This window comes from Podarcis cretensis, assembly GCF_951804945.1.
Source record: "Podarcis cretensis genome assembly, chromosome: 12".
Lineage (NCBI taxonomy): Eukaryota > Metazoa > Chordata > Lepidosauria > Squamata > Lacertidae > Podarcis > Podarcis cretensis.
Genome location: NC_137181.1, coordinates 47,275,903 through 47,300,334, shown reverse-complemented (window position 1 = coordinate 47,300,334; position 24,432 = coordinate 47,275,903). Strand labels below are relative to the sequence as shown.

General features: G+C 42.1%; 1 protein-coding gene and 2 long non-coding RNA genes across 8 annotated transcripts in view; 2 read left to right on the top strand and 1 right to left on the bottom strand.

The window, feature by feature from the left end:
• Positions 1–24,432, bottom strand: part of NEK11 (NIMA related kinase 11) — an 87,247-nt gene that overhangs the window by 9,025 nt on the left and 53,790 nt on the right. For all 5 annotated transcript variants that reach the window (XM_079947309.1, XM_079947307.1, XM_079947311.1 and 2 more), the window contains 2 exons: positions 7,978–8,138; positions 5,973–6,033 (listed from right to left, as the gene is read on the bottom strand). In XM_079947309.1, the coding sequence (XP_079803435.1) occupies positions 5,973–6,033; positions 7,978–8,138 (222 nt within the window). The remainder of the gene's footprint in view (positions 1–5,972; positions 6,034–7,977; positions 8,139–24,432) is intronic.
• LOC307199571 lies at positions 5,283–13,483 on the top strand. Its single transcript, XR_013832071.1, has 4 exons — positions 5,283–5,525; positions 6,786–6,904; positions 8,928–9,066; positions 13,201–13,483. It is a non-coding gene; the product is annotated as an uncharacterized lncRNA (long non-coding RNA).
• LOC307199550 lies at positions 17,661–24,395 on the top strand. Of its 2 annotated transcripts, XR_013832042.1 has the most exons (6): positions 17,661–17,992; positions 18,086–18,128; positions 19,920–20,007; positions 21,560–21,637; positions 23,346–23,479; positions 23,817–24,395. It is a non-coding gene; the product is annotated as an uncharacterized lncRNA (long non-coding RNA). The 2 variants fall into 2 exon arrangements; XR_013832041.1 differs by lacking the exon at positions 18,086–18,128.

Here is a 24,432-nt window from a genome sequence, read left to right as displayed (position 1 = left end):
ATCTTGGACTTGGCTTAGTGCTTCCTATTGGCTTGGAGTTGGAGGAGCTTCACTGCTGTTTTCTGCTGGTTGGAATTCCTTATTGCAATGCACCCCAGTTGCTGTTGCAGCCTTTTTGCTGGAACATACATCCTAGGAGTGTGTGTTGTTGAATGACTGCTGTTTAGACATCCAAACTGGAGTCCCAGGTTTCCTGGGTGGAGGCATGAGCCAGAACTCAATAAAAGAAGAATATCCCCTAGACACTGAACCTAGCCCCGGACATCGTCCCAAGCGTCATAACTTTCTAACCACATGTGGCTGCTGTATTGCTGGTGTGTTAATACTGCTTTTATAGGAACTGCTGGCAGCTAAATCTGTGAGCTCTTTCCTGCATAGAATCAAAAGCTGATTCAACAGCAACATTTCTTCAGAAGTACACTTTGGGTAGCACAGATTTGTTCTCAAAGAACGCTGGGGACAACAAAACATTTTTGATCAGCTCGAGATGTTTCATCAGCAAAATGAAGGCCAAAAATAGTTCTTGCTTAATGCTGCAAAACTCTTTCCAATTCATGTAAATTTATACTCTCGTGGAGACATTATGTGACTATAAAATGGATCACCTTCATTGTGCATTGCCTCTGCGCTCTGCCTGCAAGATCACTTTTGAAAACGTTTGTATAGTAATATTAGTGGGGACGAGATAAGCTTCTACACAAAGCATTACATCCCATTGTTACATAACTTGAGCACTGTAGAAGATACAAAAACAGTCACATTGGGCCATTCATTATAGCTACATTGCATCGTTTTGCAACTTGCAATCCATAAATGTTTAATGAACATTAGCATTCATTAATGTTAATGAACTGAACATTGATCTTTTTAAATTCCACCAACTGCTTTACGCACATGACACAAAACAGCGCAAGCACACCATTTAAGCCTCCCACACACCAAATGCAATGTTCCTTTTGTTTGAAGGTTGTTCTTATCAGCTAATACACGGATAAATCATAAATGAAGTGCGGGAGGGCGAGGATGGGGGTTTAACACTAGAAAATCAAAGTTTAGCACATGGCATGGTAAACTTAAGCACCAGTCCAATGTCACAAACTGTTGTGTCAGAAAATAACTACATATTTAATATGTGTGATGGCTCACCATGTGTAAAGGTTGCTGGCATATCAAAAATTTGTAGCCAAAAAAGGACTATGTTTCTGCTTTAATCGGAGGCTGTGATTCTCACTGGCAAGTAGAATGCTTTAACTTTTACATGCAAAAGTCCAGAAGTTCTGGATATGGTATTTTGAGAGAGAGATGCTGTCTGACCCAATAATATGACATCTAAAGCAAGATAGGCTTTTTAACTATGTAGAAAGATCATAATGAAAATGCTTTAAAGTATTTTAGAGAAAGGATACAGATCTCCAGGAAGGAGCATTGATTGGTCTTAGCACTCCCCACTATGTCACAAACACATTGTTCAGAAAACAAGATATCCCTGGATGCTACATTGCTATTGTTTATTTATATGCTGCCTATCCTCCAATGAGCTCTTCCCTCCCCTCCATCTTTTCCTCCTAACAACCCTGTGTGGTAGATCAGGCTGTGAGTGACTGGCCCAGTCACCCAGAGAGCTTCATGGCTAAGCAATAATTTGAACCTGGCTTGCTCTTGTCCTAGTCTGACACTCCAGCCCACGGTTAAATAATGTGATGTGCTCCAGATGTTGAGTATACTCCAATAATCCCAGACTGTTGGCCAACAACATCTGGATCACACCACCAGGGCCGGTCCACCCATAGGGTAAGGTGAAGAAACTGCCTCAGGCAGCAGGATCTACAGGGGCAGCAGTGCCTGATGTAGATCTTTCTTCCCTCCCTGCCTTGTTCCTGATTTAGATATTCACCCAGCCCTTCTCTTCTTCCCTGGCAGGGAGAGGAATGCCATTTTGTGGTTCGCTTCAGGTGCCAAAATGTCTTGGGTCACTCCTGGACACGACAACAGCTACCCCTGTTCTAACTAGACTATGATCCAGTGTTCAGGGAGATACACTGGCACAAATATTTAACACATGGCTACCAAAAAACCTCTCCAGTTTCTTCTGTTGGTATCACATCTTTTCTTGGCTCCTGATGATGCAGTGTCTACATTGCAGGCCTAAGGCTGTAATCTCTTATTTAATTAAGTTATATAATGAAGTGGGGAATATACTCAGTTGGTGTTAAATGGCTACAAGCACCTTTTGCAGCTTTTTTATTTTGTATCTGAATGCTTTAGCTCCCATGGGGTTGTATGCAAATTAGTGGCAAATTGGAAATGGACACATTTCTTTTTCATTATCCAACCCCCCCCCCAAACCAAATGAAAATAAAAGAAATTGGGATTTCCATAAAAATAAAAAGCAAATTAAACCAGCATACTTAATTATTAAAGTATTGATTTACAGTATATACCCCTTAATTTCCAAGGTGGCTTCTCACTCAATTTACTTAGTTTGTTTATCTACTTGTTTAATATCTCCCTCTTGCCTACTTCCTATTCCTGATAGCTCTGGAGCCTTTGCATTTACAAAACTCCCAACTGCACACACAAAATCCCACCCTCCAAATGTGCAATGCAAATGTGTGCACATCAGCTGGATCAGAAAAGAACATGCTCGGTTTAACTCCACTTCTAAGCCTGGGCAGAAGTGGATTTGAGTTCGCTTAGAAACTTAAGTAAGATCATGGCCTCCTGGCAAATAGAAGGGGAAGAAATGGCGGTAGTGAGAGATTTTACTTTCTTGGGCTCCATGATCACTGCAGATGGTGACAGCAGCCACGAAATTAAGAGAGACCTGCTTCTTGGGAGAAAAGCCATGACAAACCTAGACAGCATCTTAAAAAGCAGAGACATCACCTTGCCAACAAAGGCCCGTATAGTTAAAGGTATTCCCAGTAGTGATGTATGGAAGTGAGAGCTAGACCCTAAAGAAGGCTGATCACCGAAGAATTGGTGCTTTTGAATTATGGTGCTGGAGGAGACTCTTGAGAGTCCCATGGACTGCAAGAAGATCAAACCTCTCCATCCTTAAGGAAATCAGCCCTGAGTGCTCACTGGAAGGACAGATCCTGAAGCTGAGGCTCCAATACTTTGGCCACCTCATGAGAAGAGAAGACTCCCTGGAAAAGACCCTGATGTTGGGAAAGATTGAGGGCAGAAAGAGAAGGGGACGACAGAGGACGAGATGGTTGGACAGTGTTTTCGAAGCTACTAACATGAGTTTGACCAAACTGCAGGAGGCAGTGGAAGACAGGAGTGCCTGGGGTCACGAAGAGTCGGACACAGCTAAACAACAAGAAGAAACTTAAGTACCATCTGAGGAGGTTTTAGGGTTTTTATCAGCCGGAACTGAGTTCCAGCACCTCTCAGGTGGGTGACATTGCTGTTATAAGAGAACAAGGCAGGCATTCATGGTTCCAGCACCTCTTTTTCTAGAAAAATAGCACTGGGTGGATAGCATGTTGGAGCTAGAAAAGCCCACTCAAGGTCCAAGACTGCTAAACTAGACTCATGATTTCCTCCTGCCCTTACATGTATATTCCATTTCTCTTTCAGCATAGAACCAAATGTGGCATGTTTCTGTTTCCCAGAAGTCACATCTAAGCACTGATCAGTCCCAGGCCTGATGTGCTTCTGCAAGTTGGTGGCCTCATGACGTCCAGGGAGAATTTCTGAAAGGTGGCGATTTGTCCTGGATCTTAGACAAGTCAATTGAAAAATTGTGGGGTTTTTTGTAAAAAAAGGAAAAGCTTGACAGCTTTTGGGGGGTCCTGGTTTTTACTTTTTGAAATACGGCAACCCTACTCATGTACTTTCAGTGAGGAAATAGCTTTTTGTAGCTAATTTAGGCATCCTATCTAGGGATATGACTGCATTGGCATGGAAGAGTGGGATTAATGTCCATGTTGGCTTCATCCCCAACCTTTATACATTCAGCCAAAGTTCTGAACAAAGCCTCTGTGCATACAAGTTGTATAAGTGAAGGCTGTTGTCAGAGCTGCCTCTAGGTCCCAGCTCACAGAGGACCAACGCTAGGCTGTAGTTATGTACAAAAGTCTTTATTGAGGTTCAGTTTCCATTTTAAAGCCGCAGCGCGCAGCTCTACGTCTCAACCCTAGACCGGCGAAGTCCCGTCTGAGTCTCCGCCCCTTCCACACCAGTTTAAGACTCTTGCTTTGCTCCACCTCTTCCTAAGTTCCTTTCTCCTCTGGGCCCTCCTGCCCGCTAGGGTTTCATCCTTTCTGGACTCCTCTGACGCTGACCCTGATGATTCTTCCCCCTCCTTCCGGCGGGCTTTAGGACCTGGTTCCCTATCCGGGCTACCTTCTGTGCCGCTCGCCTGTACATTTGAACTTGGCGCGCGCGCCCAGCCTGCAACTTTCCTCTTGACCGTTCCCTCACTCTCCGATGGAGGCGTGGCCACCCCTGACTCATCTTCTCTCGCTGGTGGTGAATATGTGGGCTCTGATACCTGGGACTCCTCCCCCCCACTACGCTCTGGTGGGGAAGCTGGTCCTGATTTCCAACTGCTGCTCTGGGAGTCCCCGCTGGCCCCTTGTTTCTGGGGTGTCCCCCTTGGGTCCCCCCTTGCCCTGCCCATCGGCGCCCCCTTCTGTGAATCTTCCGATTCGCTGGAGAGGCTCACGGAATCTATCGGGCTGCTGTCATCCTCTCCTACGCTGCCCTCGGATTGCTCCCCCTCGCTCTCCATCTCCTCTCCTCCCTGCGCTCCCGCTGAGTCCCTGACAGCTGTGTTCACAGCTTTGGATACACAAGTGGAGGCTGGGAACAGGACCAACAGACATGTTGGTTTGTTTACATGCTCCTTTGAAACCTACTGCTGATCATCTGATGCCATAGGTTTCCTATAGCTTTGTTTCATCATTGCATGTAGAAGTAGGTTCTACTCAGTATAAAAGGAGCCCTTATCTGGCCTTGGTTCATACTCCATAAAACTATCTATGAGGATAAAATGGAGCATGTGTTAATAAGGCTATCGACATCACAGCAATAATCCCTAATGGAATATAGGCAATTGCCAGCATATCTAGAGGAACTGAACCATGCAGAGGGATACTTATGCCAGTTTCTTGCAGCAAAAGCAACAACGAGTTTTGCTAATCTTGAGTTAAAAAATTAACACAATTATTATGGCATAGGTTTTCATGGACTGCAGTCAATTTATTAAATACATTAAGTAATATGTATACAGTAAAATAATATATATATATTAAGTAAAAATATACAGTGACTAAACACACAGCTAAACGAAATAGGCAGGAATTTAGGAGTTAAGTCCTGCACATTTAAATCTACACTTGTTACAAACTTGTCTATGGGGAAATGTGATATATTAAAAGAGTGTGATGGATCGTATCCAATCCCAAATTAATTCCAAATGAATTGACTTTAATGTTTTTTTTCTTTCAAGGCAACATATGCTAATATCCATTGGAATCAATTGAGTATGACCTTAATGTGATGAAAGATAAATGGTAAATTTTTATTTTAATCAAGTTTTTCCTACCCATGAATCTAATTATTCTTTTTTAAATGGTTTCTAACGTCACATTTTTAACTTTGTTGTTGTGCACCACATACTAAATGTAGAAAAGCAAAATAATAATAATAATAATAATAATGAAACAAATAAAAGAAATTCATAATAATACTAGTCTGAAATCAAATATTCCTTATGATCAGTATTCTTTCTGTTAAGCTTGCAGACTCAAAAAGATTCCAATGCTAGTTTTGGAGCTGAAGTTATTGGAAATGAGCTTTTCTTTCAAAGGAAAGACACTTTTGTGTGGTCTGTAAAGGTTGACAGAAGAAGCACCATTTGTTTTTATGGGTCTTCTGAGTGTCGTGGAGAGAAAGAAAAATCAATTCAATGTTCAGTATTGTTATCAAACTGTTCCTAAATTGAGGACACATCATCTTACCTAGACAGCTGGTGTTTAGGATGTTCTCCATGTACCTGACCATTGCTTCAACATCACTGTCCTGTAATCAGAAGGAAAACAAAGAGACCTTGGGCTTGGGAACATCACCATATGAGCAGTATTTGTTAGAGAGAGAGAGAAATGCTAAGAGGCAAACGTTACAATCATCAGAAATCACTGTACACCACTGTTTTAAATCTTTTGCCAGTCCTGTGAGATAGAAGGAGAATATGGTCTATGCCAACAAATTTGTTTTGAGTCCCAGTCCATTGGTACAGGGGACGCGGGTGGCGCTGTGGGTTAAACCACAGAGCCTAGAACTTGCCGATCAGAAGGTCGGCGGTTCGAATCCCCGCGACGGGGTGAGCTCCCATTGCTCGGTCCCTGCTCCTGCCAACCTAGCAGTTCGAAAGCACGTGAAAGTGCAAGTAGATAAATAGGTACCGCTCCAGCGGGAAGATAAATGACATTTCTGTGCGCTGCTCTGATTTGCCAGAAGCGGCTAGTCATGCTGGCCACATGACCCGGAAGCTGTACGCCGGCTCCCTCGGACAATAAAGCAAGATGAGCGCCACAACCCCAGAGTCAGCTACGACTGGACCTAATGGTCAGGGGTCCCTTTACCTTTTTACCATTGGTACAGAAGAACTATGCCTCCTAGATATGCACAGCGGATATTCATTCTGCTCAGGGGTTAGATAAGCATTGTTTGGCTGCTCTATATAGTTAATATGGTCTTTCTGCACCAATATTATTTCTATGTTCACTCATAAACCTTGCTCTGCCCTGCTGCTATTAACATTGTCTATTCAGTTCAAGGAGAAACTAGTGCTTAACATACTTTGAGGGCCAGGGGCCACCATCACAGAGACACATTTGAACAGATTCAGCCTCCAAAGGATGAACCAGAAGCTGAAGGGAATGAAAGAAAGGTAAGCAATCTCAAGGAAGACCAGAGACTTCTAAATTGTGATTGTATGGAGGAAAACTTTAACACACATCCCATAGTAGCATCTAGCCTGTCTCATCACTGGTGATCATTTTTGGCCCAGGCTGCAGTGTTTTCAGTTTACAAAGCTGAAAACAAGAGTTTGTTTGATGTTGAAGAATGGAGATTTAGAAGAAGGAAAAGATCAAATATGCTGACATAAGGGAAAGGTGATGAGACTGTCTTGTTTTATTGATAAGGTGCTAGATGCGATTGTGCCAGGGTTGTATAGCTCTCGCCTGATTGTATAGTTGCTTCATCCATTAATGACAAGAGAAATTTATGTGTGTGCACTGGGTGGAAAACTAACAGGCACAAAGAGTAGAATCAAATTCTGGCAGAGGTGTCAATAAAACCACATCCATTTCTCCCCTAATTTTTCTTGTCACAGAAATGTGAACCACAAAGACATGACAAAATGTGAACCGTGAAGGCTTGACAAAATGTCACTCTGCCCCAGTCTGACTGCCAGTCCTGAATTTAACTCTGCATTGTTCAAAATTCTATTTTATATTGGATGCCTTTGGAAATACTGAATCACAGCCAATCCTGTTCAAAACACAATTAACTGCCACTCGTGATTATATAATACCTTTACATTCTACATGGAAATCAAAGGAAAAGTTTGGATTAGGAAGGGGGAGGGAATACAAGTTGCAGTAATAAAAGTGAGGAACCGTATGTATGTTGCAGCCTACATCGGGGAGTTTTCAAAACAGTTGTACCTTGGTTTACGAACTTAATCCGTTCTGGAAGTCTGTTCTTAAACCAAAGCATGCTTTCCCATAGCAGCAAGGGACTCAATTTACAAATGGAACACACTCGACAGGAAGCGGAACATATTCTGCTTCCAAGGCAAAGTTCACAAACCAAAACACCTTCTTTTGGGTTTGCAGTGTTCTTGAATCCAAGTTGTTCATAAACTAAGCTGTTCTTAAACCAAGGTACCACTGCATGTTTACTTAGTGCTGTCTTAATGGTCTATGTTCAACGGGCAGCTGAAAAGCAAGTGTATACCTGCCGGTTTGTTTGACACACAGTGTGTGATGTGACCATCTCTTCGACTTCTATCTCTTCCTCCTCCTCCTCCTCCTCCTCCTCCTCCTCACTTGTTTCTGAGCATGAATCGAATGCATCATTATAATACTCTTCTGCAATGACTGGATCTTCTGGAATCTCTGTAACAAAATAGAAACAATAAATGAACTTAAAAAATTATTTAAAATATCGCTTTAAAAAACACATACAGATGAGTCAAACTCTCTAGTGAGAAATTTAAAATGTAGAAGGAGGAATATATGAACTTGCATGGAGGTTCTAGCACAGGGGTCTGCAACCTAAGGCCCATAGGCCACAAGCGGCCCACGGCCATCATTTAACCGGCCCACAAGCTGCCCCTGAACTGTGCCACCCGCTAGGCAAGTCCCTGCACATTGCGCGAAACTGACACGGCGACTCGCTTCTGCGGCGCCGGAATTCACGTCTGCACAGACGCCGGAAATCGCTTGCACACTCGCTCACTCGCAATCTGGCCCACAGAGGGATCTCCGCTGGAGTGAACCAGCCCAGGCAAGATAAAACCTTGCCGACTCCTGTTCTAGCAGCTGTCTAATACCCTAGAACTCTATATGAGGTGGCCATCCTCTTCCACAAAGCATGCAACTTCGAGATGGATGTACATGGAGTGATGAGGACGATGACATATGCCTAGCCAGCCCTAGCAGCAAAATGAACCCTGGTGATCAGCGTGGTGAGATATGTTACAGTCAGCTCGCCCTCCCGTTGAGGAGGAATATGAGTTTTTACATTGCACGTGTCCTGTGACATAAATAAAACCCCACGCTAAAAACATAACTTTTGAGTGGTCGCCACGCAATCATCCTGAAATTATTTCCTTGCGGCAAGACTTTACACAGCAAAGCGTGTTCTGTGCCCTGTGGTGCCTGAAGATCTGTCTTTTCTTTTAGGTATGTTTCGGACCTCTGTCTGCAATCAGACGTGGCACAGCCAGCAGAGTGTTGCATTGCAGCTGCTCAGCTTAGCTGGGTGAGCCACCTGCACATAGCAAGATCACAGCAAGGATCCCTTATTCAGGGAAAATGAGCGGTAAGAGAATGTTGCATTATTTTATTACAGCAAACAATGCATTTTTGGGGAATCATGCACTCAGCACACTCAGGCAACTGCTAAGGGCCCATGAGTGCTCTTGCCTTCACTTGATTGGGTCCACCTTCTCTCCCCCCCCACCTGCATTTCCTAGCTTAGTTTTGATTTAGCAGCAGGTGGCTACTAGGCAGTGGCAGAGCTTCAAGCTCCGGCGGGGGTGGAAAGCAGGCGGGGGGGTGGGGTGGCTGGCACACATCCCAGGGGTGTGGCATGCTGCCTATAGGGGCATGGCGCCCAGAACGGGGGGAGCAGCTGCGATGGCACCCCACCGGGATCGTGCCGCTGGGGGTGGTGTGCTTTCCCCCCCCTGTTCCTCCTAGGTAAAGGTAAAGGGACCCCTGACCATTAGGTCCAGTTGTGGCCAACTCTGGGGTTGTGGCGCTCATCTCGCTTTATTGGCCGAGGGAGCCGGTGTACAGCTTCCAGGTCATGTGGCCAGCATGACTAAGCTGCTTCTGGAGAACCAGAGCAGCGCACAGAAACGCCGTTTACCTTCCTGCCAGAGTGGTACCTATTTATCTACTTGCACTTTGATGTGCTTTTGAACTGCTAGGTTGGCAGGAGCAGGGTACGGGAGCTCACCCCGTCGCGGGGATTCGAACCGCCGACCTTCTGATCGGCAAGTCCTAGGCTCTGTGGTTTAGCCCACAGCGCCACCCGCGTCCCTCCTCCAGTGCTACTAGGTGGTTAAATGACACCCACCCTTTAAATTCCCCACGTTGTCCTAGAACAACACCATGTTTCCATATTGTGGGAGGTTGTAAATGGGGGGGGGGGCTCACAGTGGTAAATCTGCAGAAGAATTCTGAAGTTACTGGCCCTTTGCTTGGACAGCCCATTCAAGTCTAGAAGCACTCCTGATTGGAACTGCAATGGGGGAAACTAAAAGAGTCCTCCTTAACATTAACTTAATGATAAAAGTTCTCATGAAGAAACAATAGTAAATGTACCTAGCACATAATGAATACTGAGGTTTCTGCCCAACACTTTATAGGCTGATTCATTCTGCAAGAATTGAAACTCTGCAGAAAAAGCAATGAAAAATGAAACCTCTAAACGTGGGCTTGCCAAGTTTCCAGCTGCCTTTCCTAGGTAGCATCATCTTTTATATCTACTGCAGTTTCCCCTTTGTGAGTTAAACAGTCGTTGAAAAATAGTTTTAATTTGCTCCATCCCCGGAGCTCATTAATTAGTGCATTAATGCAGCATTCTAAATTTCGCCTGCATTTATGCGGCACTGAGTGACATTGCAATCGTAAGCATGCTTACTCAGAAGTAAGACCTGCTGGGCCTTACTCCCTAGTCAGTGTGTTCAGGATTGCAGCCTCAGTTCATTTATTTTAAAGAAACAAAGCACAATGGAATAAGGTGACCACATGAGGACAGAGTTTTGCTACAAGTTAGCAAGTTAATAATGGACAGAAAAGGGAATAACATTATTTTTCTTGCAATTTTTTTTTTGCATTTACAGGTTCTCTGTTTGTATTCTGTTTCCTTGAATAAAGGGTCAACTTTACTGAGTTTCTGTGCGGACTTGCAGCTGAACCAGCCCTGACATGTGCTGATGGTGCCGTAACATACACATAATTGCATTCATCTCTGAGAATTATGGTATGTTTTCACCTGTCTTGCACCTACCAACCATGGTAGTGCACAACTTGAAATTCAAACCCAAAAGAAACACCCCTTTGGACAAGAAAGGACTTTAGAGCTGGATGATGGGAGCATATAATTTCACAAAACCTAAGAATGAAACAATGAAGATCGTCAAGTAATGTAGTTACACAGTTCACAGTAATTTAAGTTTACTTGCGTTTAAGCATGAATAAGGTTAACATTACATGACAGCTGACTTCATAGTTCGTGTAGTCTCATAGCAATCAATGAGTGGTGTAACAACAGTAAGAGATTGACATGAATAAATCCTGAATATGTGCCCAAACAGCTGTCTTAGGGCACACTGTCTGCTGAATAGTGACAGGGCATATTTCAGATTCCAAGCCAAATAAGAACTTCTGGGAGAAATTACTCTTGATTCAGAATACTGTATAGCTGAGCATTATGACCAGGACAAATATACTAACAAATCAGATAATTACAAACTTCAGCAATTTCAATATTCAAAATGTAATTGTTACCATCTCTGGACATATCTTTAAAGCACATAAAAATCAAGGTTTATGAGTTGCTCCGGCTACTAATGAAGTAATGAAGCCATGCCCATGCCATTTATGCAGCAGTCTGCCACTTATTTTGGGGTCAAACATTCAGCTGTGTCTGTGAATTGGCAAAATCAACAAATTATAAGAAAGCTAATTGCCAATAAAGAATAAATTATGCCACAATGTGCACAGTTATCCCTATTGTGTTCATCCCATTATTTGTTTCAGTAACACAAAGATTTATGATTAAAGTCTCTAGGTAAAGCTAAGAAAATGTGATCAAGTAGTGTCACCCTGGGGAAGTATTATTAATTTCCTTATCTACTATAGCTTTCCAAAGCAGAAGTAAACAAGTTATGAGTGCTGCTTTTCCTAAAACAGTCAGAGAGACACATAAGAAATAAAGTAGAAGACTAAATATATTTTTTTATTTTCAGAAGTGCTTAAGGGGGAAGGAAAGAGAACACGTGCTTTTATGCATGGCACAACAGTTACTTGAAAAGTTGCCCTCTAAGATGCACAGGATCCTAGCAAAAGTTGTGCATGCATACCCTTAAAAACCAATTTGAACATAAGCATATAGGTAAAGGTAAAGGGACCCCTGACCGTTAAGTCCAGTCGCAGACGACTCTGGGGTTGTAGCACTCATCTCGCTTTACTGGCCGAGGGAGCCAGCGTTTGTCCGCAGACAGCTTCCGGGTCATGAGGTGCAGCAGAACACCAAAACCAGAGCAGCACATGGAAACGCCGTTTACCTTCCCACCAGAGTGGTACCTATTTATCTACTTGCACTTTGATGTGCTTTCGAACTGCTAGGTTGGCAGGAGCAGAGACCAAGCAACAGGAGCTCACCCTGTCGCAGGGATTCGAACCACTGACCTTCTGATTGGCAAGCCCTAGGCTCTGTGGTTTAGACCACAGCACCACCTGTACATAAGCGTAGGCTTTCTAAATCCTATGTTTACTCTGGGGATCTGCTCAGTTCTTCAAACAGACAAAGGAAACGGCAGAATTCTGACTGCTAATTGTTGTAATGAGAATGATTTTGAAGAAGTTGCTTGCCCACCCATAACTCGTCACACAGTTCTTTTGGATTGGGTTGAAATGGGAAGACTATCTGAATAACAGAATTCTGGAAGGGTAGCAACGTTGGTCTGATGCAGCAAAATACGAGTGTCTTACAACATTTAAGTTTGGCTTACCACAGCATGCAAATCAGGCCTATTTGTTTTGTTCAATACCTACTATTCTAGTTACTGGTAAAGGCTACTACTCCTAATTTTCAGACATAAAATGATTTCAGATGTCTTAAGACCATTTCCCAGAAATCAAATAAATTGATAAATAAGGAAATTGTGGCTGGGAATGCACCGTTAGTATACTTATAACAACATATGATAATGCAGTTAACAGAGTCTTGATTGTTTCCTTATGTCTGCTTCCAAATGCATTTATTCAGAAGGGAATCCGTATAAATGAGCAACAATCCTTCCTTTTAAATTGAATATACTGAGTTTCTAGTCTTAAAAATGATGCTACTCTGCAATATTACCAAGGAAATCTTACATGAGATGCTTTGAATGGGCTGTGCAAATGCTGCCCGCTAATAATTACACTAATGAAAAGTCATTTGTCTTCTTTCAGTTAAGAGTTCCTGGAAGAGTCGCCATGAATAGGAGTGTTGTACCTGGATAAACAGAATCTAGACAGCATTTGCTGAATTGTACAGTGAATGAGTTCAAATTAGAGAATGGAATTCATTCAATGCACGTCATGTTCATGCTCATTACGAGTTTTGCAACCCCTCCGACCGAAGCAGTGGGACAGTTTTCAAAATCTGGCACAAAGTATGTGAAATGCTGTCTGCATGTTGACTTTTAAACTGAATGATGTCTTTCTGAATTGCTTACAGATGGCATACATTAGGCATCACTAATGAATGTGACGTTCTTCTAAATATTGACCTAACCAAACCTGGTGACCTTCAATACCAATGGGAGAAAAACTCAGCAATTCCCAATGATGGCACCATCACGGCAGCTGGAAGCATAATCCAAACTTCAGAATGCAGCCCACCAAAAGGAGAGATAATTAGAGGAAAGGCAAGTCAGGGACAGGACCATGGATACTAACCCTATGCGGCTGAGGACACCTCGGACCCCCCCCCCCGAAGTATGTGAGGACAGGGCTGAGCCCCCCCCAATCTTGGAGAGCCTCATAGCCTCCTCTCAACACGTGTGACATCACATGTGACCCCACACGCACATGATGAGCCCTCCCAGTGTCGGGCAAAACTCAGTGCCCCTGGACAGGAGCAAGAAAATGAAACAGGCAGATTAGATGGCAAATAGCTGAGCAGCATCTTGATCTTCACTTGGAACAGCAAAAGAAGACTCTGGGAATTTAGAAGATAAGGTGAAGTATTATTACTATCGGGGCGGTGGGGGGGGAGATTCAATCAGTTCATATTTAAAGGCAAACCCTACCTCAGAGCTTTCCAAACTTTTCATGTTGTGACACACTTTTTAGACATGCATCATTTCGTGACACAGTAACTCAGTTTTACTAACTTAAACTAACCTCTTTCCTGCCCTGGGAGGAACGCAGGGAGCATTCACGCGACACACCTACACACTGCATCCGACACAAAGTGTCATGACACACTGTTTGGAAAGCTCTGCCCTACCTAATTAACACTTCCTGAAACAATGCATGAACTGAAACACATCCATCCTTTGAAATTCCCACTGCTCCAAATCTTGCATAGTTCTCCAAACAAATAATGTGTACGAAACTGCATTTATTAGGAGAGATTATGCATAAAAATGCGTACATTGGTGAAAACAGCAACATACCAAATGCATTATCCTGGGGGAAACTGCTTTGCAAAATCATGTATCGTAGGCAAACTATATTTCAATGAGAAATTTGCACTACAATGCTGACGAGTTTTCATGAGAATTTTTTAAAAAATTGCAAACTGATGTGGAAATGTGGAAAACTGCACTTAAAGACTGGGAAACTGAACTTTAAAGAGTGGCAAATGAGAAACTTAGAGAAATCAGACATCATTCCAGATTTGCTCATCCCGATGGACTAGAGAGATGATAGCTTTTTCAGACAGTTTAAGGTAGTTGCTCATGATGTGTTCCCTCATTCCACTGTTGCTTCTAGCAAACTGGATTTACAAGCAGTTTAGAAATGGGCAACCCTTGTCTCCAGTGGCAAGAGGGGAGGCAAGGAACCAGGTGTGTGTATCATGGGAAACAGCACCTCTTTCAGACTTCCAACTATCTTCAAAACCTTTGTCTGTCTTCTATCCTATGTTTGCAACTTCTCGCAAGAATGGTAGACAGAGCTGGTCTTGGAATACCGGTAGTGCCATTTTATGACTAGCTATCTCTTTACATATATATATATATTATTAATTTTCAAATACAAAACAAAATTATACAGTCCATACATCTTAGTTGCATCTTATTTCTCTTTTTTCGACTTCCCTCAACTTGTCTGTAAATCCTTCATATTTTAACTTTAAACACATTTCTATTTTGTTGTTTATATTATTACTGTCAAACTTCATCCCCTTTTAATATATTTCCCATCACAATGCTTCATTGAAACTTACAAACGTAATCTGATTATCACTTAATTTTTGCAAATATTCAATAAATTTTTCCCAATCTTCTGCAAATCTTTGATCTTGTTGGTTTCAGGTCCTTCCTGTCATTCTGTCCAATTCTGCGTAGTCAATCATTTTTGTTCTCCATTCTTCTAACGTAGGTAGCTCCTATTGTTTCCATTTCTGGGCCTATGACTAGCTATCTCAATGGGAAAGGAAGTAAGAAACTGAATCATTTACAAAAAGATCAACTGTGCTGGAATGTTTTTCCTGCACCTGCTTTCATGGGAATGATTTTTCAAAAGCACTATCATGAAAATAAATGAAGAGGACCATGGGGCTTGACTGCTCTAGTTTAAATAAATATGAATATCGGTTTCACCAATCAACAGTGTCAGAAGCTAAGCACAGTCAATCAGCAAATGTTTTAGAAAAAATTACAATAAGAGCTTCTGAAAACAATGTTTTTGTTACCCAAGCTTTTGCACTCCATTCTTCATAGACTAACCGTATTAGCCGAACAAGCATCTCTCAATAGAGTATTGCAGGTCAAAAGGAGAAGTAGCAGTAAAGTGTATATTAAACAATTTCATCTCATAGTTTCTCATCCTTGGAATTATGAGAAACTGCCTTTACCTGAATTACTGCCTTTACCTGAATTCAAAGGCCTGCAAACGATGCCTTATGAGGAACGGCTAAGGGAGCTGGGCATGTTTAGCCTGGAGAAGAGGAGGTTAAGGGGTGATATGATAGCCATGTTCAAATATATAAAAGGATGTCACATAGAGGAGGGAGAAAGGTTGTTTTCTGCTGCTCCAGAGAAGCGGACACAGAGCAATGGATCCAAACTACAAGAAAGAAGATTCCACCTAAACATTAGGAAGAACTTCCTGACAGTAAGAGCTGTTCGACAGTGGAATTTGCTGCCAAGGAGTGTGGTGGAGTTTCCTTCTTTGGAGGTCTTTAAGCAGAGGCTTGACAACCATATGTCAGGAGTGCTCTGATGGTGTTTCCTGCTTGGCAGGGGGTTGGACTCGATGGCCCTTGTGGTCTCTTCCAACTCTATGATTCTACTGGCTGATCTACAGGAATAAAAGTTGATAACAGCACAATTGCATGCTTGCCCTACACAGACCTACTGCGTTCCTGCTGCGGCTTCCTTCCAGGTGATTGTATAACTGTTTATATTTCTATAAACTCACTTTTGACCTCTGTGCGACATTTATAGTAAACCTGGACTTTCAAACAGCAGGGTTCAGGTTATATAATTTTGACTGGATAGATAATTCAAAATAACCTTATTGAAGGTTGATTTGGGTCTGTGTGGAGGTGAGGTGTGCATTAAGCAAAGAATCTGTTTGGGGACGATTTGGGTGGGAATCAGTTAAAGTGTGGTTTATGCTGATTTGTGGTTGCTGGATATCAAGTGTGGACAGCACTATACTGTAATTGAAAAGGGGTTTAGGTGCATATGAGATGAACTGGATGGGATGGAGAAGGAGAATGTGGGTGTGATGGGGGGGCAGAAGTAATGCTGAATGCTGGAGAACACTTATTTTGGCTTTAGCATGTAGATAAGCAAAAGCTTTTAGCAACGAATTGTAGGTAGAGCAGAGAGTCCCATCTACATACAGTGGAGTGAACCCAGAAAATCCCTGACAGCAAGAACTAGGGTTTTCCCCTGCTGGGCAAAATTTGCATATAATTATCTAATTAACAATATGCAAAATTATTTAAATTAGTTTTCTGTGGGCCTGTACACATAACCTTTTAAATACCTAGCAAAATGCCCCAGCTGAGCTGAAACTTTTTTGACTGAAATCCACAGTGAAACATTCATACAAAATTAGCATTGGAAATATGGAAATGATATATGCAATTATTGTAATGTGCTTGGCTATTTTGGTCTTATAATAAACTCAGAGGCTTGTCAGATGCAACATATTGCAATGTATTTATTAAGGAAATGAATTTTGAATATTGTAACCGGTAGAGTATAAAGCAATAACAGAAGAGAAAGTGGGATGAGAGTTTAAGGTACTAAAGCTCAGTGACTGACAAAGGGAAGAGATGAAGCTTCTTTAAAAGTTGAAAAGAAATGAGATGAAATGAGAAAACAATGATCTGGCAAAGAACCTGCCACAATTCCTAAAAGCTTGTGAAAGGAAGCAAGTATATTTATGCAGTGCTGAAATGGTGAGGGGGAAGGTGGGCCTTAATGAAATCCACAAGGCGAATCCCCAACTCACCTCAATTTTAGAATTTTAGAATCATGGGTGCCTTGAAGCCTTCTAATAACTGCAGGTAATGTGACTGACCACAAAAGATATATGAGTCGTGCCGCCTCTGTTCTCACTATAGTTTGAACATTGCATTTATGTAAATATCTGCAAGCATGGGTAAATTTTGCAGATATCTTGCAGACTCCAGTCCGCCACAGACTTGCCCCCATGGGGATTTCTGGCCCTGCTAACTTTGTACTTTCCCGTGTGTGATCTTTTGGCAGAAGACCGTTCTGCCAAAAGACCTTATCCAGTGGGAATAAACACCTTAGTCCAGCACATGAACTTGTGGGATTTCCTCTAGTATAAACCCCAGAAAATAGGGGACTCATCCCTTCACAGACCACATGAGAGATGGGCGAGACAGGTTATCTGGGCCCGTCAGACCATGGATATAGTACATGGCTCCGCCTTAGGGCAAGTCATTGTGGGGTCTCAAATTTCATCGGCATCCTGTGTGATGCCAAAATTTGGCAGGCCTCCCACCATCCCTTGCCTTCCATTCTACATTATAGCTGTGGCGCCTCTGAGGCCCAGTGTGACCAAACTGGAAAGGAAAAAGGTCACCAATCTCACAAAGTGACACAGAACAAACACTGGAAATGCTACAGATGAGTTTTGTTTTGTTGTTGTTTTTTCAGAGAAGAAAGACCCAGCTGTCACCGACAGCAGGCAGGGTCGGTCTGGAAAGAGGGAAGACTTCTCCCCCTGGAAAGAAGGCTAAAGACTTCAGAGGACATGGCCTGATCCTTGCAGAAAGAGGCATCATCCCTATCAAGAATGCCCTCCAGCAGAATCTGGTAAATAAAGATTATACAGGGACTATCTGTATTTGCATGCACAGCTCATAAATATATTTTTAATTGCCCCTCTCGTTTACAATGTCTTTTCAGCTGTGAAATTGATATGAATATAAACCAGCCCATTGCGCAAAACGTAAGAGTACATAGTTTTATATTTTCATCGCAAAATCCATTTCCCCCCTCTGAGTCATTGTGTTGAAAAACTGAAGTGATTAGATACTGTCTGATTAGTCCAGAACGTCAACCTAGCAGATTATTTCATTTCAAGTTATTACTACCAGCAGAGCAGCACATAATCAAGTGCAATGCTAATATAGTCCCCTCCATATCTACTAACCCCCCTCCCCAATAATTTCAGTTTCATCCTCCTAAAGATACAGATTCAATGTCAAAAGGAATATAGCCTCCACTACGTTACTTTTATGAAAGAGGAACTATAAGTACTGGGCGGCAGGCTACATTTATTCTAGATGTCCTTGTAGTAGCAAAGAAAAAGCCTATGTGCAAACAGCTGCTCATGCACAGGCTTTTTCTTAGCAGACTGCCACACTAATGTAGGATCCTACACGTAGAAAGGGTAGCAATTATTTTGTTTATTTACTGCATTTTATTAGCTGCCCAATAACTAACATTCTCTGGGTAGTGTTCAACATACAAAACAATCCATAAAAGGCAGATGTTTTTACTGACAGAGAAGGCGAGAGGCACTTGTGGGATTTTCTGCCTCAGGTGCCAAAATAAGTTGACCGGCCTCTTGGCACTATTGTGAATGGATGCTATGAGTGTCTGGAGGCGGTTGGAGGATGGATGGTGGCTAACAGATTAAGGTTGAATCCTGACAAGACAGTACTGTTTTGGGGGGACAGGGGGCGGGTGGGTGTGGGGGACTCCCTGGTCCTGAATGGGGTAACTGTGCCCCTGAAGGACCAGGTGCGCAGCCTGGGAGTCATTTTGGACTCACAGCTGTCCATGGAGGTGCAGGTTAATTCTGTGTCCAGGGTGGCTGTCTACCAGCTCCACCTGGTACGCAGGCTGAGACCCTACCTGCCTGCAGACTGTCTTGCCAGAGTGGTGCATGCTCTAGTTATCTCCCGCTTGGACTACTGCAATGCACTCTGGGTGGGGCTACCTTTGAAGGTGACCCGGAAACTGCAATTAATCCAGAATGCGGCAGCTAGACTGGTGACTGGCTGCTAGGACCACATAACACCAGTCCTGAGAGATCTGCATTGGCTCTCAGTACGTTTCCGAGCACAATTCAAAGTGTTGGTGCTGACCTTTAAAGCCCTAAACGGCCTCGGCCCAGGATACCTGAAGGAGTGTCTCCACCCCCATTGTTCAGCCCGAACACTGAGGTCCAGCACCGAGGGCCTTCTGGCGGTTCCCTCATTGCGAGAATTGAGGTTACAGGGAACCAGACAGAGGGCCTTCTTGGTAGTGGCGCCCGCCCTGTGGAACGCCCTCCCTTCAGATGTGAAGGAAATAAGCAGCTATCTTCTCTTTAAAAAACATCTGAAGGCAGCCCTGTTTAGGGAAGTTTTTAATATTTAATGCTGTATTGTTTTTAACACTTGATTGGAAGCCGCCCAGAGTGGCTGGGGAAACTCAGCCAGATGGGAGAGGTATAAATAATAAATTATTATTATATTATTATTACTATGTGCTGCCCCACCTCAGGCAGCAAAACGCCTTCAGGCCAGCCAGTTTCAAACAGTTACCTCACAGTGAACAGCTAAGGGCCTTATTTCAGCCATTTCTAGACACCTCAAGGTTTTCTTCGCCCCCAAAATGGGTCCTTCCCTGAGCATGGTGGCCATTGCTGAAAGAAAACCAGCCATGCTTTGTCATAACTAACTTCCTGTTCTCTCATGCCTGCGAAGGATGCTTCCAGAGAACTAAAAGCTCATTTTGCTTTCTTTTTAAGTGAGTTCCGAACTCTTTGCTGAGCCAGGATGCTGCCTTTCTGCACAAAGCTACCGGAGAAAAACGGAAAGAAATGACAGCATGTCAAGGTGAGCTGGCAGTCGCAAAGCAGTCTTGCTTAGCAATAGATAGCTGAGCAGCTGGATTCTGCAGTCATGCTTTGCCTCAGTTTCAGTCTCAGGAGCCTCAGATTGTTCAGCAGTTCTCTCCCTTCTTATGTGAAAAGAATAAATCTCCATAATTATTCTGGGTGGTGCAGTAAGGAATGAAACCATCCACAGCTAATATAAACCTGCTTCTTCATTTTTTAAACATTCAGATTTTCCATAAGCATATATTAATCTTGTGAATGAACTTTATTGCATATAACCAAAGGCCTTTGCAAAAAAAATCTCTCATCTTCTCCATATAGACAGCCTTATCTCTTTAATAGAATATAATGTGAATTTACGGTATCCATAAAATCCATCATAATTAAAATTCATATCTTCAGTATAATACACCAATACATTAAAAATTAGCATCATCCATTCAGTTTATTCTACACCAGTATCTCAGATAAAGCAAATCTACCCTTGAGTTAATTAACATTTAATTGTCCTCCCATTCAGCCCTGTATCACCCTTTATGTTAGGGCTAACACTTGCCAGAAAGTCTCTTTCTTGTAACTGGGCCCTCTCAGTCTCTACTTTGTTCAGTCCTCTGCCTAGAAGGCTGCTCCACCAGTGCAGTCTTTTTGCTGGGAAGATGGTTTCACAGTCAAGTATTTTGTTCCATGCCTCTCTTTTCAAGGCTGCTGCTATGCAACTGGTGCCTGGAGGAGCAAGACCTCTCCTTCAGCTTAGCTGGATCTCCTTGCTTCTCAGCCATGCTAGGATTAGGATTCTCTAGGATTAGTCAGGACACTTTATGAGAAGCAGAAGCCAGTGGCATTCCATTATTTAAAAAAAATATTCTTTCTAATTTTGAACCATACTAGAAGGGTTCTATGAAACCCAGGGTGATGAGTAGACTTCACTCAAGGACAATCTATGGATAACCTGAAGAGATCTGTATTTTACACATGTGTTCATGGAAGTAGCATTCTGGGGATTTACAGGAGATGATTGTACTGCTCTTGCAATGGACACAATTAGTATCAGTATTGCTGTGCCTATTTGGGGGAAATTAGTAAGACCCAACAAATGCCAATCTGAATGAATATATAGTGTTCATTCACAAAAAAATTGTGGCTATAATATGCAGATAGGTGTAGATATGCCTTGTATAGGAGGGTGCTTGGGAACAAGACAGGATGCTATGGAGGGCTAAATGCAAATGACAGGGGTGTGGATTAATGTGAGGGTTAGGCAATGAGATTAGAGAGCCATCAATAAACACCCAGGAAACTGGTTTTTAGGCCCAAGTGATAACAATGTGAAAGGGAGATTAGTTCAGTTCAAATATACATTTTATTTCTTTAGCAAAACTCACAAATTAGTCATACAGCTTTGTTTTAAATCTCCTTTTATTTAAATCTCCTTGTTTGACAGATGCACATTTTCAAGGGAAAAGTTAAAGATCAGCATTATAATTATAATTATAATTTTAAACTTAAGAACAAGCACTTAGAAGTCATGTATTTGTTGATTAACTACCCAGTTCAGCTTGGGGCGATGGACCTGGGGAGGAACAAGGATACCGGATACTGGGTTGAAGCCTGAACGCAATATGACAAATGTGAGTAACACACCACTCTGAACTGCCCATTAATTCTGTATCTTTCAAGCACTGATCACAATGATAAATGAAAACCCTCGCAGGGAGTTTTAAGACCTCTGTGTTGATGTCTCTAGACCATGCAGCTAAACTTTCAAATACACCGGGAGATGAGTGAAAAAAAAGAAGCCTATTAGGCCTATATATTATAACGTGATAGAATAGATACACGTGGTGAACATTTTAGGCTTGTCCAATTGATGCACGATAGCTGATGCGCAGGTCCTTTTGGACCTGGATGATGGCAGAACTGGGGCGGAGCAGAGCAAGATGGGGTATAACTGGGCAGGGCACACTTTGCATGCCCCACCAACGCACACAGGGGGCCAAGAAGGGAACCCTGCGTGAAATGTTCACTGCCTTATATGCAAGAGCGACCAATTTGCCCTGCTGTTCTGATTCCACTCTTATATACTCCTTATGTTCTAAACAGTCACAATTTCCATTCCATATCCATCTCTTTTGTTTCCTGATTTTCATTTTTCTCTCTCTCCTGCCTGGACATAGTTTCTAGAATGCAACTTCCTCCCACACAGATTTTCTCTCTTGATACTGTAAAAGAACAAGTTGGCTGGCGATGCTTGGCTTAACGTGTCACACGTATTTGCCTTCTCTTTAAAGATAGAGAATCCAGCAGATTTTAAAGTCCTACTAGTCAATATTAAGCTTTACGTGTATGCACTAAAGAGTCTCTCTCTCTGTGTATGTGTAGGGTAGAGAGGTGCCCACAGATAGAGAATACACTATGTATTCCTGATGCATTGCTTTTCCTAGGCAGGTACAGCCCAATGAATATATTATATTCCATGCAAATGAGCAATGGAAGTTTCTATCTGCTCTAGAAAAAAGCTACCTGATTAACATTTTAAGCCATGCTTGTTTTTAATATGATGTAATAGGGGTCGCCAACCCAGCACCCACAAAAGGCTTTCATGGAGCTTTTATTTCAAAAACAACAACAGTAAGTCTCTAGTCTTACTGAAGCAAAATGAAGCAAAATGTGCAAGCACCCTTTAAGTTTCATACTGATCTGCACGGCCCACAATCAGCACTACCGAGATCAATTATCATGTACCTCTTCCCATCCCAGAAGTGTTTACATTATCTTATTAATTGTGTGCGCATTTATGTGAGATTTATATCTCACGTTTTGATTAAATGAGGTCCATGATGATTTACAACAAATTAAAATCCAAAATTAAAGCAGCCTCTGTTCCTCTGGCTGGTGGCAGAAGCCAATATCCTTCCTAGGGATGCTCCAGAATTTGGTATGGTTCACATTTTCAAGTGACCCAAACTGATTCACACTTCCCAGACTCATACTCAGATCAGAACACACCTTTCCCAATTTTGTGACACAGTTCTCAGTTCAAAAAATGCACATAAAGATGTATCTTGGAACAAAAGCAAAAAACAATGAAGCGGGGAAGAAAAATTCAGAGACCAAATTAAGAAACAGAAGAGGTAGCACATCTGAATTTTGAATTAGTGGTCTCTGCTGCTGTTAATGGCAGACTTATCATACATTTCTTCAGTTAAGAAACTGTCATTTAATGAAGCATTCTTTTGTCTTAATCTAAGTAGTACCAACCATGTTAACATCCTGGGTGTTACACCATGCAGTTATTTACTGAATCAACAGCTCATGGAAATTCAATTTAAATATCAGGTCTTTTGAGAAAATACCCATTGTGGCTGCAGAGTACATCGCTGCACATTGTGCCATCAGTAAAGAAAGAAAGAAAGAAAGAGCATGGTTATAAAAGCACAGCCCTGAATCTAACAGCTTCTCAGCCTTGACAGGTAGGTATTCTGCAGGAGCTGAAGGCTAATACCTGTCACATGGATCAAGAAATGCAGCTTCAAAATAAAGAGATTTATTCTGTTTGTTGTTCAGTTATATCTTGCAGATTTTAGGTGGCTTAAACTAAAATATCAATAGCATTATAAAGCTATTAGATGAACCCAATATTAAAATCACAGTTAATCATCTCTACACAGACTAAAACAAACAATGGAATCCTCAGTACAAAGAGCATGTAATCAAGAGAAATGAATAAAACTATATGAATTTAAACCAGCCAACCTAATCCTTACAATTCTGCTGTAATAATACAAAAATGTGTTACATTTTATTTAGAAACCCCACAGGCTGATACTGAGGCTTACTTCAAATCTTAAAATTTACCTGCATGGAAAACTTTTCCAGGTAAGAGAACTATAGTCTGAAGTGACCCTGTCACACACATAAGTAGACTTTTATAAAGAGAGAGGATGCTCAAGCATGCAGCTCCTTTACTGATGGAACTTGCTGTTCAAGTTAAGTGCTTTAATACAGTTAACATAAATTGTGACTGATTCATAAACATTATCATGCAATAGTGTTTAACCAGGAACATGCCATAACCTTGATGAAGCCATGCAAAACTTCTCCTATGCTTTACAGTTTGGCCCAAACCAAAGAATTTCTGGCAATATAAGCATTAGATACTTAATGCACTGGTCAATTTTCCTAGGCTGTCTCCTCTGAGCAGTTGCGATTTCTGTCATATTGATCTCTTATGGACTCTCTTAAATGGAGGATGCAAAGGTAGCATATATCATTGTACAGAGAAAATGCATACAGTTTGTGATCACTTTAAAATCAAGGTTTGATTTTCCAACCTTTTTAAAAGACTAAACAGACTCCCCGCCCCCGACCGAAACATCTTATGTCTCATCTAGCTTTAACTAGATGAGGAATTAACACAGCATAT